The 20112-nt window shown below is 36.7% G+C and overlaps 1 protein-coding gene across 1 annotated transcript; it reads right to left on the bottom strand.

The window, feature by feature from the left end:
* Positions 1–1808: 1808 nt before the first annotated feature.
* On the bottom strand, positions 1809–20083 carry LOC110461690. Its single transcript, XM_021515298.1, has 6 exons — positions 19951–20083; positions 18241–18363; positions 15057–15165; positions 13145–13240; positions 4435–4497; positions 1809–2612 (listed from the first exon to the last, which is right to left on the bottom strand). Exons 2-6 carry the CDS (start codon positions 18339–18341, stop codon positions 2511–2513), a joined length of 471 nt encoding a protein of 156 aa, XP_021370973.1. The 5' UTR covers positions 18342–18363; positions 19951–20083; the 3' UTR covers positions 1809–2510.
* Positions 20084–20112: the final 29 nt, after the last annotated feature.

Here is a 20112-nt window from a genome sequence, read left to right on the forward strand (position 1 = left end):
CAGTTATTGCGATTTTATTTAGACCTATATTGACTACTCTTGTTGAACCAGTTGGAACCGCATAGGGTGTCTTAAAGTTGATTAAATTTGTTTCATACTTGTGGTAGAATGTATACATTGTTCACAGTGATTGTGATTCTTTAATGTTAAAACCAGGAAATCAATGTTTGGTAACTGTTAACACATTATCGTTTATAATCCGGTCTCTTTACGGATGTTAATAACATTTGGGTCCTAAATTATATATGCGTCACAACTCCCATCTAAATTTATCGTTGACGCCGCCCTTTACCATCGACATGACTATCTTGGGAGGCATATTACTAAGCTGTATGATAATCCTGACTATTTCAATTTTCGGAAGGTGGACTTTCCCTTTCTTGATAGCAATAGCACTGCTGTCTCATCTGTCTTCCAAACAGTTTTGGTGTTTTCGTGTCGCAGTAAATGTGGCATTCATTGGATTGCTGGGGGTATGATGAATTTGATGATAGATGTCGAATGCTGACGGACAATATCACAGTGTGAACTGTGATATCTGTTCTTGTAATATCTCAGAGTGGAAACCAAAGACTTGTTTATGTTAGAATGATCTCACAGTACACTGCGTAACGTGCAAGGAGCGATAATCTGTTCTTAATTTGTCGCTTAAATTAATGGAAACATAAAAACAGATTTTTGGTTTAATGATTTAATGACACATTTAATGAGTATGTCATAACACATACAGACACAGCTTACACCAATCATTGCATAGTCATATACATTATAGACACAAGGCATAGCACCATTTAATTTCATTTTGTGATATATTGTTAGTGATGTATAAATATAAATATATAAATATAAATTTTTATTTTTAATCATAACCGTTTAAGATATCTGCTGAATTACTTCGATATGCCTGCCTTTTCTATATGAAACACTAACAGCATTGTAAAAATATATCGTAAAGGGTATTTTTGCAGACACTCCACAGGGACCTGGGAATTGGTTGCAGCTATATTGGAACCTTAACTGAGGTGTTTAGAGTACTTTTACACGGTATATACCATCAATTGGGGGTGTTATTGTTACCGAAAATTCATCTTAACCCCTAAAAAGTGTAAAATTACTCTGTATACCTCAATTTAGGTCCAAATATAGTTGTTACAAATTCTCAGGTCCCTGTGGTATTTTTTTCAGTTATGGAACATTTGAAAGGTACAGGAGAAAGCATGCATCGATGACCTTCACGAAATTGATATTGATAGGTAGCAGATGATGCTAGTTTACACATTCTAAGGGGAGATAATTCTAAATGTACATAAATTGCAGAAATATTGTAGAAGGTAGCACAAATCATTAAGTGATATTTACGTTACAGCATTTGAATGTATGGCGCTCACATATTCACACGTTCTCTTTTCCAGTTTTAAACATTTCAGTCATACAATGTTAAATACTTAATCATTCCCTTTTCCTGACAAAATATTTGAGACATTTACATGCAATGATACATCTTTGACTATAGCCAAATGATATTTTCCTTTTTCCCAGTCAAAATATTTGTGATATTTTCCTTTTTCACAGTCAAAATATTTGTGATATTTTCCTTTTTCACAGTCAAAATATTTGTGATATTTTCCTTTTTCACAGTCAAAATATTTGTGATATTTTCCTTTTTCACAGTCAAAATATTTGTGATATTTTCCTTTTTCACAGTCAAAATATTTGTGATATTTTCCTTTTTCACAGTCAAAATATTTGTGATATTTTCCTTTTTCACAGTCAAAATATTTGTGATATTTTCCTTTTTCACAGTCAAAATATTTGTGATATTTTCCTTGTTCCCAGTCAAAATATTTGTGATACTTTCCTTTTTCCCAGTCAAAATATTTGAGACATAATTTTGTCTGTATTCACGTACAATGTGACATCTTTAACTATAGACAAACAATACGTTCCCTATTCCCAGTCAAAATATTTGAGACATAATTTTGTCTGTGTTCACGTACAATGTGACATCTTTAACTATAGACAAACAATACGTTCCCTATTCCCAGTCAAAATATTTGAGACATATGTTGGCTTTGGAACAAACACACACTTTCTTTTCCTGTTATGACTATTTAAACAAACCTACGTACACAGTAATATCTTAACTAAGGACAATTATACATTTTCTTTTCAGTCATAACATAACACATTTACATACAATGCAGTTTCTTTGACTTTAGACAAACAATATATTCCCTTCTTCTAGTTTTATTTGACTGTGGACAAATACACATTCTCTTTTTCAGTCATGACATTTCAAATTTGAGTACAATGTAATGCATTTTGATAAAGATGAAACACGCTTCCCTATTCCCAGTCAACAAATTTGAGACACATTTACGTACAATATTTGATTATGGAAAATTATATATAAATTTCTTCTCCAGTCAGACCAGTAATTTATACCGACAATGTTATGACATCTGATTATTCCATAATATGACTGTAAACATGGTAAGATGGCGTCCCTCTTACTTGTCCTGTGATATGACGTCAGCAGACATGACCTCACGCAAAGCGTCCAGTCGGGCCCTGTTGTATTTAATGTCGTAGAATGGCATCCAGAACAAAACCTGAGCAGACGACAAAAATAACATTACTACAAATTAGTTCCAATGCAATGTCACTTTTATTAACTCATTCACCCATGAAGTTTCATAATGAACTATTCCAACCTTTGAATTGGAAGAGTTGAAATGTGTCTTTAGGGGTTAATGTGTTTTAATCATCATGGATCTGTCAGAATCACAGCAATGAGTATCGTGGTCAACTTTAAATGATTCAACGATGCATTTTATGCAAATCGACTGATTGTGACATTATGAATAGTTTTACCATTGAACGCTCACGTGGTCTTTTTGAAACTTATGACCTTGGAATACATATAAAGTATTTTAGTATAGATCAATGTCATTGAAGGCTATTAACATCTGCGTATCATTACGTACGACCTTATCATATATATATATATATACAAATGTATATATATATATTCATTTATTTATAGAATATGGATCCGGAAAATATAGGATGTTATAATGATGAAATAGCCAACACGCGGTTGGTCTATTTTTTTTAACTATATAACTACAAAAATTGATGGCCTAAAGATATACATCACCCACCTCTTTAATTTTGACAATAATGTTCCGAGCGCGTTACAGTTGATATACACCTGTACGGGTCTAATGCCCGGATGGCAGGTGATATATAAAACCTATTGCTTTGACGTATCGGTGTGTCTATCATCATAAAAGTCATCAATTATTGTTTTTTTTCTTTTATGTGAAAATGTTTTTCCATTCTTCATATCGTTAATAATGTGTTATTATAAGGAAGTATGTAACGGTGCACGAGTTCTTAAAACCAAATCGATTAATTTGTACTGATGACTTAAGTACCTACCGTATTGATCATATATATATATCATTAGCATTTTTCGTACATTAGTGTTCCATCATACGGTGGTCGTGTATATTATAAATCAGAGAGGTATCTTGAATTCAAGGGCTATGATATGATGCAGTGCATCGGTAAAACTTTCATATGGAACAACCAAACTTATCAATCTCTTGCAGTTTTATGCAGTAATTAAGTAAAACGCTAAAAATTGTATATTATAAGAATTTGCACAAGATGTGAACAATAGTATAGTAAAATCTTCTTCTGCAGACTCGGATGTACTAGAACTGAATACTATTCATTATTGGATGCTTATGACCCATTTTTAGGTGCTTTATCTAAATTGTCGATGTCATAACCCCTTGGGTCATCTATTCGCCCTTGTGGAAGAAAAAAGTTTATTATAGTTTACATAGAGAAATAACACTTTGGGGTATAATTTGTCGATTTTCAGCAGTAAATATTCAAACATGGTGAGAATAGATATGTTGAGATGGCAATTAGATGGCATGAGAAAACAATATCCAGGTTTGCCCATGAGTTGAATAGGTGGGGCCAAATTGGGGGAAATGACTCAAATTTAAAAATTCTTCTTCCTCAGACTCATACGTATTAACCATCGATGATGGATATATATAGGGACCGAACAGTTGGAAGTCAAATTTGGTCTAAACTGCTGTTGAAACAGACGGAGATGTACGTTAAACTCCTTAGTTATATGATTGATTTATCTTTTTTAATTAGAGGAGTGCTGGTGAACCTAATATTAATGATAACGAGTAACACGTGTATATTAAAAATAGTGCCACTACTCAAATGAGATAACTGTGGTCGTCAAGGTTACGGCAAGCTTACGGGACTACGACATCAACAAGCAGAGTATGCCGCCTTGTATCTTTTAAGACACAACCAATGTGTACCTCACTGCAATCCGATTCTTTTGACATTTTGCACTTGTTCAAGTCAATATGGTAAGATAGTGTGTATACTTACACAATTAAAAATGACTGCAAATGGAACTGACAATGGTAAAAAGCCACTGGAAAACGAGCGTGCCTGTTAGTTGAATAAAACAATAAATGTCTTTTTAATTTCAGTAACATTAATGCATGATTAACTATTCAATCAGATTTACAGATGAATGTCCTGAAATCACTTAAACTTTAAATTGCATTAGAAATATGACTCATCATCAATCAATCGAACCCATTAACGTCCTTAGAGAAAAGCCACTTACATTTAGGAATGATTAATAAAAGCTATTAACTATAAATCAAACGTAATGCGTTAATGATTGCCGATAATATCATGCACATATATATTCCCGAATATCTACAGCTTCAAGCAAGAAATCTACAAAAGAAACGTAGGTCCTCTTAAACAGTAGAATAGTATTATACAATGTAGACAAATGTAAACTTAAGGGTCAACATGAAGAGACAAAATAAACCACAGCGCCAACACAAAAGGAGAAAACAAAACCACAGCGCAAACACGACAGGACAAAACAAAACCACACCGCCAACATAAAAGGACAAAATAAACCACAGCGCCAACACAATAGGACAAAACAAAACCCCAGCGTCAACACAACACGAAAGGACAAATATGAACCACAACATCAAAACAACACAAAATGACAAAAGTAAACCACAGCATCAAAACAACACAAAATGACAAACGTGAACCACAGCATCAAAACAACACAAAATGACAAAAATAAACCACAGCGCCAACACAACACAAAATGACAAAAGTAAACCACAGCATCAAAACAACACATTATGACAAAAGTGAACCACAGCATCAAAACAACATATAATGACAAAAGTGAACCACAACATCAAAACAACACCAAATGACAAAAGTAAACCACAGCATCAAAACAACACATATTGACAAAAATAAACCACAGCATCAAACACAACACACAACAGCCGTCAAGATCACTGCGGTCGGAGTCAGAATTTTTGTTGTGTGTCCCAAAATCTCGTACTGTGACCTACGGAAACAGATGCTTTGGGAGGGTTTTGGCTACGTTGTGGAATAGCTTACCATCTGCTATTAGGAAGTCGAATAATCTGGCCAAGTTCAAGAGGGACATAAAAACTCACCTCTTCACGTCTGCATTTTAGAATCTTTGCAAAGACGTCATGTAAATACCACCCTTTTATTTGTTCAATTATGTGCACATTGCTTGTTAAATGTATGAAAGTGATTGCAAGCCTTTGTTGTTTGTTTTCACAATTATAACCATTACTATTATCCATATGTTGTAAAGCGCCTTAGAGTAATTTTACAAATTATATAGGGCGCTATATAAATGCTGTATATTATTATTATTATTATTAAAATGACAAAATTAAACCACAGCATCAAACACAACACAAAATGACAAAAGTGAACCTCACCATCAAAACAACACTTAATGACAAAAGTGAACCACATCATCAAAACAACACAAAATGACAAAAGTAAACCATAGCATCAAAACAACACAATATGACAAAAGTGAACCACAGCATCAAAACAACACATATTGACAAAAATAAACCACAGCATCAAAACAACACAAAATGACAAAAGTGAACCACAACATCAAAACAACACATATTGACAAAATTGAACCATATTGACAACACACAATGGCAAAATAGAAAAAACCCAGCGATAACACAAAAACACATAATTAAACCACGCCATCAAAAAACAAGGACAAAATGGGAGATCAAAGCCAATACAAACACAACAACAGGAACAGATGAGGCACTAAAACAAAACAGAATAACGCCATTATCCCAACGTCATTGGATGTGATACTAAATGCTTTGATAATGTAAAGGCTTTATTAAACGTCATCTGAAATCAAAGTCTTCAAGTGTATAAAGTCTTGGTCAGAGGCTTGGATGTTGTTAGTTTGAACAAATCATACATGATTTGCGCATCAAAAACACTTTAAAAACTATATTCAAACATATGGAATCCAGTATGAAAACGCCAGTCAAAATTAAGTATGCACTAAACAGGAAAAAAATGTATCGCATCAACGTGAAAACATTACAAAAACACAATTAAATCAATATTTAAATATGAAGAACGTACTTGAGCATACGCAACACTTTTGAAATTTCATCGCAAATACAACATGTAACCACAAATGCAAATTTTACCATAGCGTCACTACACCAGTACAATATATATCCTAGCGTCACTAAACCAGTACAATATATACTCTAGCGTCACTACACCAGTACAATATATACTCTAGCGTCCCTAAACCAGTACAATATATACCCTAGCGTCACTACCTAGCGTCACTAAACCAGTACAATATATACCCTAGCGTCACTAAACCAGTACAATATATACCATAGCGTCACATCGCAAATACAACATGTAACCACAAATGCAAATTTTACCATAGCGTCACTACACCAGTACAATATATATCCTAGCGTCACTAAACCAGTACAATATATCCTCTAGCGTCACTACACCAGTACAATATATACCCTCGCGTCACCACTCAAGTACAAAATATACCCTAGCGCCACCACTCAAGTACAATATGTACCCTAGCGTCACCTCTCAAGTACAAAATATACACTAGCGTCACCACTCAAGTACAAAATATACCCTCGCGTCACCTCTCAAGTACAATATATACCCTAGCGTCACTAAACCAGTACAATATATACTCTAGCGTCACTACACCAGTACAATATATCCCCTAGCGTCACAACTGAAGTACAAAATATACCATAGCGTAACTAAACCAGTACAATATATACCCTAGCGTCACTAGACCAGTACAAAATATACCCTAGCGTCACTACACCAGTACAATATATACCCTAGCGTCACTACACCAGTACAAAATATACCCTAGCGTCACTACACCAGTACAATATATACCCTAGCGTCACCTCTCAAATACAAAATATACCCTAGCGTCACAACTGAAGTACAAAATATACCATAGCGTCACTAAACCAGTACAATATATACCCTAGCGTCACTACACCAGTACAAAATATACCCTAGCGTCACTACACCAGTACAATATATACCCTAGCGTCACCACTCAAGTACAAAATATACCCTAACGTCACCACTCAAATACAAAATATACCCTAACGTCACTACACCAGTACGATATATACCCTAGCGTCACTAAACCAGTACAATATATCCCCTAGCGTCACTACACCAGTACAATATATACCATAGCGTCACCTCTCCAGTACAAAATATACCCTAGCGTCACCTCTCAAGTACAATATATACCCTAGCGTCACCTTTCAAGTACAAAATATACCCTAGCGTCATCACTCAAGTACAAAATATACCCTAACGTCACCACTCAAATACAAAATATACCCTAACGTCACTACACCAGTACAATATATACCCTAGCGTCACTAAACCAGTACAATATATACTCTAGCGTCTTTACACCAGTACAATATATACTCTAGCGTCACTACACCAGTACAATATATACTCTAGCGTATTTACACCAGTACAATATATACTCTAGCGTATTTACACCAGTACAATATATACTCTAGCGTCACTGCACCAGTACAATATATACTCTAGCGTCTTTACACCAGTACAATATATACTCTAGCGTCTTTACACCAGTACAATATATACTCTAGCGTATTTACACCAGTACAATATATACTCTAGCGTCACTAAACCAGTACAATATATACCATAGCGTCACCTCTCAAGTACAATATATACCCTAGCGTCACTACACCAGAACAATATATACCATAGCGTCACCTCTCAAGTACAAAATATACCCTAGCGTCACCTCTCAAGTACAATATATACCCTAGCGTCACCACTCAAGTACACTATTTACCCTAGCGTCACCTCTCAAGTACAATATATACCCTAGCGTCACTACACAAGAACAATATATACCATAGCGTCACCTCTCAAGTACAAAATATGCCCTAGCGTCACCTCTCAAGTACAATATATACCATAGCCTCACCACTCAAGTACAAAATATACCCTAGCGTCACCACTCAAGTACACTATTTACCCTAGCGTCACCTCTCAAGTACAATATATACCCTAGCGTCGCTACACCAGAACAATATATACCATAGCGTCACCTCTCAAGTACAAAATATACCCTAGTGTCACTACACCAGTACAATATATATCATAGCGTCGCTAAACCAGTGCAATATATACCCTAGCGTCACTAAACCAGTACAATATATCCCCTAGCGTCACTAAACCAGTACAATATATACCATAGCGTCACTACACCAGTACAATACATACCATAGCGTCACCTCTCAAGTACAATATATACCCTAGCGTCGCTACACCAGAACAATATATACCATAGCGTCACCTCTCAAGTACAATTTATACCATAGCGTCACCTCTCAAGTACAAAATATACCCTAGCGTCACTACACCAGTACAATATATACTATAGCGTCACCTCTCAAGTACAATATATACCATTGCGTCACTACACCAGTACAATATATACCATAGCGTCACCTATCCAGTACAATATATACCCTAGCGTCACCTCTCAAGAACAATATATACCCTAGCGTCACCTCTCAAGTACAATTTATACCATAGCGTCACCTCTCAAGTACAAAATATACCCTAGCGTCGCCTCTCAAGTACAATATATACCCTAGCGTCACCTCTCTAGTACAATATATACCCTAGCGTCACCTCTCAAGAACAAAATATACTCTAGCGTCACTTCTCAAGTACAATATATACCCTAGCGTCACCTCCCAAGTACAATATAGACCCTAGCGTCGCCTCTCAAGTACAATATATACCCTAGCGTCACCACTCAAGAACAAAATATACTCTAGCGTCACTTCTCAAGTACAATATATACCCTAGCGTCACCTCTCAAGTACAAAATATACCCTAGCGTCACTACACCAGTACAATATATATCATAGCGTCGCTAAACCAGTACAATATATACCCTAGCGTCACTAAACCAGTACAATATATCCCCTAGCGTCACTAAACCAGTACAATATATACCCTAGCGTCACCACTCAAGTACACTATATACCCTAGCGTCACCTCTCAAGTACAATATATACCCTAGCGTCACCTCTCAAGTACAAAATATACTCTAGCGTCACCTCTCAAGTACAATATATACCCTAGCGTCACTACAACAGTACAATATATATCCTAGCGTCACCTCTCAAGTACAAAATATATATCCTAGCGTCACCTCTCAAGTACAAAATATACCCTAGCGTCATCACTCAAGCACAAAATATACCCTAGCGTCACCACTCAAATACAAAATATACCCTAGCGTCACCTCTCAAGTACAATATATACCGTAGCGTCACCACTCAAGTACACTATATACCCTAGCGTCACCTCTCAACTACAAAATATACCCTAGCGTCACCTCTCAAGTATACTATATATATCCTAGCGTCACCTCTCAAGTTCAAAATATACCCTAGCGTGACCTCTCAAGTACAATATATACCATAGCTTTACCTCTCAAATACAAAATATACCCTAGCGTCACCTCTCAAGTACAATATATACCCTAGCGTCACTAAACCAGTACAATATATCCCCTAGCGTCACCTCTCAAGTACAATATATACCATAGCGTCACTACACCAGTACAAAATATACCATAGCGTCACTACACCAGTACAATATATACCATAGCGTCACATCTCAAGTACAATATTACCCTAGCGTCACCTCTCCAGTACAAAATATACCATAGCGTCCCCTCTCAAGTACAATGTTACCCTAGCGTCACCTCTCAAGTACAACATATACCCTAGCGTCACCTCTCAAGTACAACATATACCCTAGCGTCACCTCTCAAGTACAATTTATACCATAGCGTCACCTCTCAAGTACAAAATATACCCTAGCGTCACCACTCAAGTACACTATATACCGTAGCGTCACCTCTCAACTACAAAATATACCCTAGCGTCACCTCTCAAGTACAAAATATGCTCTAGCGTCACCTCTCAAGTACAAAATATACCATAGCGTCCCCTCTCCAGTACAATATTACCCTAGCGTCACCTCTCCAGTACAAAATATACCATAGCGTCCCCTCTCCAGTACAATATTACCCTAGCGTCACCTCTCCAGTACAAAATATACCCTAGCGTCACCTCTCAAGTACAACATATACCCTAGCGTCACCTCTCAAGTACAACATATACCCTAGCGTCACCTCTCAAGTACAAAATATGCTCTAGCGTCACCTCTCAAGTACAAAATATATCCTAGCGTCACCTCTCAAGTACAATATTACCCTAGCGTCCCCTCTCCAGTACAAAATATACCCTAGCGTCACCTTTCAAGTACAATATATACCATAGCGTCACCACTCAAGTACAAAATATACCCACCAGTACAATATATACCCTAGCGTCACCACTCAAGTACAAAATATACCCACCAGTACAATATATACCCTAGCGTCACCACTCAAGTACAATATATACCCTAGCGTCACCTTTCAAGTACAATATATACCCTAGCGTCACCTTTCAAGTACAATATATACCCTAGCGTCACCACTCAAGTACAATATATACCCTAGCGTCACTGAACCAGTACAATATATCCCCTAGCGTCACCTCTCAAGTACAAAATATACCATAGCGTCACCTCTCAAGTACAATGTTACCCTAGCGTCACCTCTCAAGTACAAAATATACCATAGCGTCACCTCTCCAGTACAAAATTACCCTAGCGTCACCTCTCCAGTACAAAATATACCCTAGCGTCACCTTTCAAGTACAATATATACCCTAGCGTCACCTCTCAAGTACAATATATAGCCTAGCGTCACTAAACCAGCACAATATATACCCTAGCTTCACTAAACCAGTACGATATATACCCTAGCGTCACCTCTCAAGTACAATATATACCCTAGCGTCACCTTTCAAGTACAATATATACCCTAGCGTCACCTCTCCAGTACAATATATACCCTAGCGTCACTAAACCAGTACAATATATACCTTAGCGTCACCACTCAAGTACACTATATATCCTAGCGTCACCTCTCAAGTACAATATTACCCTAGCGTCACCTCTCCAGTACAATATATACCCTAGCGTCACCTCTCAAGTACAATATATACCATAGCGTCACCTCTCCAGTACAAAATGAACTATAGCGTCAACACATAAAAGGATTTGATTAAGTCAGGTTCAAGTTTGTTCCAAAGATTGCCCAGACTAATTTCAAAGTACCTAACTGTTGTTGCCTGCATGACTGCCTCGGGAGACCGTTACAGACACCGATCAACCAAAGACATGCTGACGGTACAGGTTGATAAAGACTATGGCAAAGTGTTATGGTCACCATCATCGTCTTATTGGGAAGTATGCTAATTATTTGTATATTATAACAGCCGATGTTTAAGATGATGCTCGTTAGAGTGCCCTGTTTCGTTGTAACTACACCTGCTATCGATTTCAGGACGTGACGTGAACACATTACGTGCAGAATCTACCCATGCTTGCCGCATTTTTTTAATTTCCATGGGGGAAATTACGTGTGCTCAGAATTAAAAGCATAAACAATATGTGTATGTGTACACCCAAGGGAAAAATAATATTCTTAAATGGCATCTTTTGAGCTGTTCTTTCGAATGCTATCATCAGGGAAAAATAGGAATAGTTTAGCAAATTCGCCGGTTGAAAATGCACAATTTCAGGGTCCAAAATCGGAAGTGTCCCTCCTAAATAGGGAGGGTTGGCAAGAATATCTACCACGATGCATCATGGAAATTGCTGGGCTTGCGCTCTCTTACATGATGTTATCTGCACCCCTGGAATATGCTATAGCAAAGTCGAAGGTCCGCCGTAAGCTATATAGATGAGATAAAAATGACTAATCGCTGGTCTGGTACATGTCCTTTGATTATTACAAAGGAGCGACACCTGACTTCAAAGCTAGTCAATTTTACCGCACGCTGCCGCGCGATTCTTTTGTTGTACATCAAAGAATCAAACTAGTCTACTTGTGTGATGTTTACAGAGCCTTTGATTTCATGATGACATATTTCAGGGTTGCAGAAAACGTGAGTAAGCGTAACCCGTGGAATTTCGAGATGACCAAAACGCTTACACATGAGAAAACACTATACTAATGTAGCACATACCTGTTGAATCTTGATATAGTAATACAAGCAATTTTCAGACAATGAAATACAACGTTCTGTATTGCACATGTGCAATACGGAATGTTGTATTTACCTACTAGCCGGAACTACTTTTAATGGGAATCCCCTTGTCATGGCGAACTGACAAGTTCCCGGTATTTGCTAAAAATACCAAAGTTTATAAAATCTTTGTATCGATCTCTACCAAACACGGAAGGAATGCAACAAAGCGAGACCACACACTTATGTTTTTCTAACGAATCAGAAAGCACTCATTTATTGCGCGGACGTATATATTCACTCGGGAATATATTCGTCCGCGCAATATACTCGTGCTTTCTGATTCGTTAGAAAAACATAAGTGTGTTGTCTTGCATATATAGTACCACAAATTTATATAAGATATCCAAATAGATACGTAGTTTGTTTAATATACAAAAAAAAATAAAAAAATGTTACATTAAATTTAAGATGATACTCACGCAATCGGTTATATTTACACAATACATTACCTGTATTTTATTGCCCCTCATAGTAAATTCCATCACGTCTAACCAGTTTGCCCAGGTAAACGCAAATATTCTTACAAATCCTCTTTCCTCGTCCACCTAGAAAAGATATATAAAACAAAAATATAAATCATCGAAAGTTAAAGAAAGAGAAACGGACCGGGAGTAACATTCTTTCAAAATGTCACCCTGACAAAATGCTATCTGCTACACATCGAACCGGTTAGACAGAATTTCACTTTAGCTCATTCGATAGTGCGCAAGACTAGTAAACTAGTGATCTCGGATTCATGACTTTCACGAAAGAATGAAACCTACACCAACACTGTCATGAATCTGTTCAGGAGACGTCTTTTCAAGATGGCGGCAGTTACAGACAGCAGAAGGTAGGTGTCCATTTCAAACCTGAAAAGCTGTTGTTTCTAAACATGAGCTGAGCACGGTAAGTAGCACCGTTAACCGGGGAAAATGTAAAAATCACATTCCGCCCTTCAGTAACCATCAAATACTTCCAAATATACATTTCAACTTAGCCAAATCTTTTAAGAAAGTACGAGACCAATCCTTGACATACACAAACGTCTACGTTTGTTTTTCTCTTATTGTATAGGGTTTTAATTACCAATAGCTCATATGTTGTACACCACTCCCATAAGGGGTCTAGAATGATGAAGCAAATCATAAAAAATAACCATATAATGAGAAAGGGCAATATTTAAACGTCTCACTGGTAAAATCAACGCTTTGGCCAACTTTGTAGGGCGGAATGTGATTTTTGCACATTTCCAGGTTCATATTGTTACATGCTGTGCTCAGCTCATTTGTAATGGACAACTTCCTTCTGCTGTCTGTAACGGCCGCTATCTTGAAAAGATATCTTCTTAACAGATTCATGACAGTGACCCCAGGGGCGCATATATCTTTTTTTTCTATTTTCAGTTGAAAATTTCAAATTCTAAAAAGAAACACTCAGTCTCTTTCGTATATATGCATAATGAAGTTTGTCCTTTTTATTACAAACACAAACACATATGAACAGATTTCTAACAGTGGTTCTGCATGATACAAACTTTTTTTTTTTTTATGGAAAAAAAACGTGAGTGACAAGGAACTGTGTTGTACTTCATTCAAGGTACCGGGTACTATATGTATGGCACAAAAGACTTAGTCGTTTAACTATACCAATGTTGATCACGTGCATTGCCCTTACGTCACCGCTGTATTCTCTTATGACTTTGCCGACCCCGTATATCGCCCCTATATTGCGTTGTCCCTTTACTGTCCAATTACCTTGTTGACCCCGTATGTTGCCCGTGAATTTTCTAATGACCTGGTTGACCCCATGCGTCGCCCCTGTACTGTCAACTGACCTTGTTGACCACGTAAGTCGCCCATGTATTGTTAACTGACTTTGTTGACCACATAGGTCGCCCCGATACTGTAAACTGACCTTGTTGACCTGGTACTGTAACCACGTTAGTCGCCCCGATACTGTAAACTGACCTTGTTGACGCTGTACTGTAACCGACCTTGTTGACCCGGTATTGTTAACTGACCTTGTTGACCCCATAAGTCGCCCCGATACTGTAAACTGACCTTGTTGACCCGGTACTGTAAACTGACCTTGTTGACCCGGTACTGTAACCGACCTTGTTGACCCGGTACTGTAAACTGACTTTGTTGACCACGTAAGTCGCCCGGTAATGTTAACTGACCTTGTTGACCCGGTACTGTAAACTGACCTTGTTGACCGCGTAAGTCGCCCCGATACAGTAAACTGACCTTGCTGACCACGTAAGTCGCCCCGGTACTGTTAACTGCCCTTGTTGACCCGGTACTGTAACCGACCTTGTTGACCTGGTACTGTAAATTGACCCTGTTGACCACGTAAGTCGCCCCGATACTGTTAACTAACCTTGTTGACCACATAAGTCGCCCCGGTAATGTCACTCTCCATGAGATCAGGCACAGAATTGACGATGTCCTCGAGTAGCGAGTCTGCACCGACAGAGTCCGATCTCCATCTGAACAAAACAACACAATTTTATGACCACATGCACAGAAGTCATCAGCTCACAATACACTGTCCGTAGAAATAAGGCATGGTTCAAAATAGCTGGGAAAGTTGTTTTAATGAATTCGTATGTTAAGCAGGTGTATATGCTGAAGATAAATGAAGATATCTTTAAGTGTAATAGAGAATGAATGAATGACTTGTATTGCTTAGTCATTTATCCTCTTGAAATATAGAATTATCATTATACGGTGCTTTGTCGACGGGATAAAGCTAAAGTCGCCCTTAATTTCCCGTAAACGGCGCTTAAAAGCTAGACAGAAAAAGCGCAATTTTTTAGCTCCTTAAAAGGCACTTGTATGCATTTTCATATTTTTAAACGGTCCTCTTTTGCGGTGACAAAGCACCGGTTAGGAAAATAAAACGGCACTTTTTCACTTTGTCGCAAGAACAAAGCGCTGTTCAAAAATAAAAATAAACTTTTTATGCTTGATGATAAATTAAAGCGAAGAGCAAAAGTGGTCGTATTCATTCACAGAAGTAGGAAGGGCGATAACTCTTGCACATTTAATACAAGAAATATTTGTCTCTTTCGGAAAATTGAGAGGTTCTAAAAACAAGCTAAGTTTATGAAAGATTAGTATGCTTGATAGATGGATATATTTAGCAACCACATATATATATAGATATACAATCAAAACCACCCCGTCAGACTCAGACGTATGAAATCCGTGACGAAGTCAATGTTTTAATTATTGAAGCTACTAATGGTGACACTTCTATTGACGAGTTTAATGTTTGAATAACTCCTAATTATATATATCATTGACGTTTAACATAAGTTCACACATACTGGTTTGCGAAATCTTTACCGCTTTGGAGAGCCCGATTTGTAATCGAAAAACCTTATACATATGTTTTAGATTTCTTAGGAAGTTATAATCACTGATGAAATAAGGTTTAAAACTATTACTGACGGGAAAGAAACCAGTGCAAGTTATCGTTACTTTGAAAAAAAAATCCCGGCTTGTCTACCACCATCCCAATGCAACTGTTTTTACAAAACATACGAATATGTTATAACACTGATTATCATGCTAAACGAAACGCGTTGATATATTTATTTTCTCTATAACAATATGAAAGATATTATTCAGTTATTGCCCTTGTTCTGGATGATATACCATGTACACCTCACGGGTTAACAAATATTCATGTCAACACAGAACAAGGATAATAATTGTTTTATCATACCGAAAGGCAACCGATAAAATATACACTTCATCTTTATTTTATTAATTGTACTCTGAAATCCGCACGGGGATATCCTATGTAAAACACGTGAGTTTTTCCTGAATATAAAAGTTTCAGATCATATTCTCGGACATGTGGGTGATGGTCCATTCGCCAAAACCCCTTTCTTTTCAAATCACACGTTACCGCCATCAACAGATTAACACTTGAAGTAAAGTCGTTATTGTCAATGATGTATTCTTCAAACCATATTTGATACTGTAAATGTTCGACCGTATGAGAGGTGTCCCTTTTCGTCTTTTTGTGTATGCCAGCATAAAATTCCCACAGTCTCCGGTTCAGTGTTTTATTATCAAAGTTCTCAAACTATCTTCTACTTGTGTATCGAAGTACACTATACTTGTAATCTATATTGATGCACTTTATCATACACAGTATCAATACATTGTGTGACACATCAATCAATCAATCTAAATAAGTATCTATTAATTCATGTATATATTATACCTATAATGATATGGCACAAATTTACCAAGAGGTTGAATATTTGTACCGTGACATTGAAGTGAAAATAGGCAGGTACTGTGCGCTGGAGGCCTATGATACTTAAAAACCCATTTGAATTGAATTGAAAATATCAAAAGGAAAAAGAGGCAATATTTTAATTAATATTATAATTTACAGAAATAATTTCATACATTTCCATTGGTAACAAGAAATGCCCAGGAAACGTGAACGTATTTCTGTGTGGGAGTGTAGCCTGTTAGTCTGTTACTCACGTTTCTGTATGGGAGTGTAGTCTGTTACTTACGTTTCTGTGTGGGAGTGTAGTCTGTCACTCACGTATCTGTGTGGGAGTGTAGTCTGCTACTCACGTATCTGTATGGGAGTGTAGTCTGTTACTCACGTATCTGTGTGGGAGTGTATTCTGTTACTAACGTTTCTGTGTTGGAGTGTAATCTGTTACTTGTGTTTTTATGTGGGAGTGTAGTCTGTTACTCACGTTTCTGTGTGGGAGTGTAGTCTGTTACTCACGTATCTGTATGGGAGTGTAGTCTGTTACTCACGTTTCTTTGAGGAGGTGTATTCTGTTACTTGTGTTTTTATGTGGGAGTGTAGTCTGTTACTCACGTTTCTGTGTGGGAGTGTAGTCTGTTACTCACGTTTCTTTGAGGAGGTGTATTCTGTTACTTGTGTTTTTATGTGGGAGTGTAGTCTGTTACTCACGTTTCTGTATGGGAGTGTAGCCTGTTACTCACGTTTCTGTATGGGAGTGTAGTCTGCTACTCACGTTTATGTGTGGGAGTGTAGTCTGTTACTCACGTTTCTTTGAGGAGGTGTATTCTGTTACTTATGTTTCTGTATGGGAGTGTAGTTACTAACGTTTATGTGTGGGAGTGTAGTATGTTACTTACGTTTCTATGTGGGATTGTAGTCTGTTACTTACGTTTCCGTATGGGAGTGTAGCCTGTTACTCACGTTTCTGTATGGGAGTGTAGTCTGCTACTCACGTTTATGTGTGGGAGTGTAGTCTGTTACTTATGTTTCTGTATGGGAGTGTAGTCTGTTACTTACGCTTATGTGTGGGAGTGTAGTATGTTACTTACGTTTCTATGTGGGAGTGTAGTCTGTTACTTACGTTTCCGTATGGGAGTGTAGCCTGTTACTCACGTTTCTTTGAGGAGGTGTATTCTGTTACTTATGTTTCTGTATGGGAGTGTAGTCTGTTACTAACGTTTATGTGTGGGAGTGTAGTATGTTACTTACGTTTATGTGTGGGAGTGTAGTCTGTTACTCACGTTTCTGTATGGGAGTGTAGCCTGTTACTCACGTTTCTGTATGGGAGTGTAGCCTGTTACATCCCGGTAGCCACATGGCCGGGCGGAGGAAAGACTGGATGGGAGCCTGGATCAAGCTCGTTATACACACCATTTCGAACTTCACAGCATATCGCCTTAAATAGAAAAGATGTTGATTTCTTAATTGATAATCGTTTCTAAAGATATTAAAACAACTTCATAACATATGAAAGCAATGCAATATCTTATTGAAAGCAGTGAGTATTCATTATTTGATGAAATAACTTTGTGTTATTTAGTCAACGAAACTGCACGTTTACTGTATTTGTGATTTTGTGTATATTTATGTTATATTTGTGTTATGATTGAACCGAATGATTTTTTTATTTGAATATGCTAATAGCATTGTCAATATAATGTTATATACATAAGTCCGACGTGTTGGTAGTGTTGAAATATTAATGAATGCTATAAATTACTTTCTGACACGAACCTTGTAGTTTTGTACTGTTTCAAAAAGAGCTTGGTTTTGCACATATAGGTTGATAAAGATTAAACTATACAGTCAAACTTTAAACTTCAGTTGTATAAAACCACATTCACTTCTTTTCTATCAGCAATCTTGTGTTTAAACATGCTTGTTTATACCAGGCAAAAGATTCCCCCCCCCCCCCTTCTCCAACCAGTAACTCCAAAGATTGACAAATTCCTCCTCTCATCTGCTAAATTATTTGCCCCTATATCCTCATCCTGAATTAATTAAGATTAATTAAGATGATAACTCCGACATTGCAGATTTTACAATAATTCAAATATCATTTTTTTCGGGGAGATTTCAAATACCTTTGCTCCAACTGTTTTCAGAATTGTCAACATATCCTTTTTATACGTTACTCAAGAAAAGCTAAAAAAAGGGGGGGGGGGGCGAAAACACCTATACATCACACATTGTGGTAACTATTAACAAAACAGAATCACATGAGACTATCTATTTTCAACAACGATGTGACCTAGAAAACTGAAGATCAATAAACATAAGATCAATAAACTTCAGGTCAATAAACAAAAGTACCTATATTTAATTTAGATATTTTTTGTAAAAGAGAGAGAAAAAATATAAATCCCTTATAAAAAAATTGAATTACAGTTTTAATGACAAATAATGTCATAAAGTAAAACAATTATTTCATACAAAAAGTCTTGATGCGTTGAAATAATCGTTAAATCATGTATGTAAAAAATTGTGTATCCCTGACTTAATTAGTCCTGCTACTTTGATTAAGTATCTTTTCATCGATATAAAAGCAATTTTTTTTTTAAATAATCAATATTTTACTAAAACAATCAGAATAACCTAGAATTGGTCAATGAATGAATATTAATCAATCGATAATGTCCATTTTTAATTTATAACTATTCTACACTATGTGCACCTATCCAACTGACACACACTGTATATCATATTTAAAGGTCATTGGTTAATTTTCAGATTACGAAAGTATACGTCATTATTTCAGCTATATCAAGTGTAGAGTGCAATGATAATGACTCTCTTAGATATAAATACACGCATTGTTTAGGTTTTTAAATCTGCTAAATATTTCGAGAGGCATAGATATGGAACAGAATCAAAAGTAAAATAGATCTGACATTGCATGGTGTCCTGTAAATTGAGAATGTGTACGTTTACCTAATATATCTTATATGATATCAGACAAGAGTAATATTTCGAGTTTACCTACCACAAAAATATGTAACTAAAATTGGCTGTTCCTCTTGTTTTCAAAAACTTTCTTGTTAGCGAGATACATGCAAGAATTGTATGATTATTATTTAAACATATTGTAAACACGTGTTGAAATTGTCAACAAAGACACGCCCCCTTAAGTTCGAAAATAACGATA

The sequence above is a fragment of the Mizuhopecten yessoensis genome, unplaced genomic scaffold, assembly GCF_002113885.1.
Source record: "Mizuhopecten yessoensis strain PY_sf001 unplaced genomic scaffold, ASM211388v2 scaffold1407, whole genome shotgun sequence".
NCBI classification, from domain to species: Eukaryota; Metazoa; Mollusca; class Bivalvia; order Pectinida; family Pectinidae; genus Mizuhopecten; species Mizuhopecten yessoensis.

Coding starts and splice junctions, on each gene's coding strand:
- LOC110461690 (XM_021515298.1), bottom strand. CDS start 18,341: ATGGTGTGTATAACGAGCTTGATCCAGGCTCCCATCCAGTCTTTCCTC. Junction 4,498..13,144: donor TGAGGGGCAATAAAATACAG/GTAATGTATTGT, acceptor TTCAACTAACAG/GCACGCTCGTTTTCCAGTGG. Junction 2,613..4,434: donor TTGCAGTCATTTTTAATTGT/GTAAGTATACAC, acceptor TCGTCTGCTCAG/GTTTTGTTCTGGATGCCATT.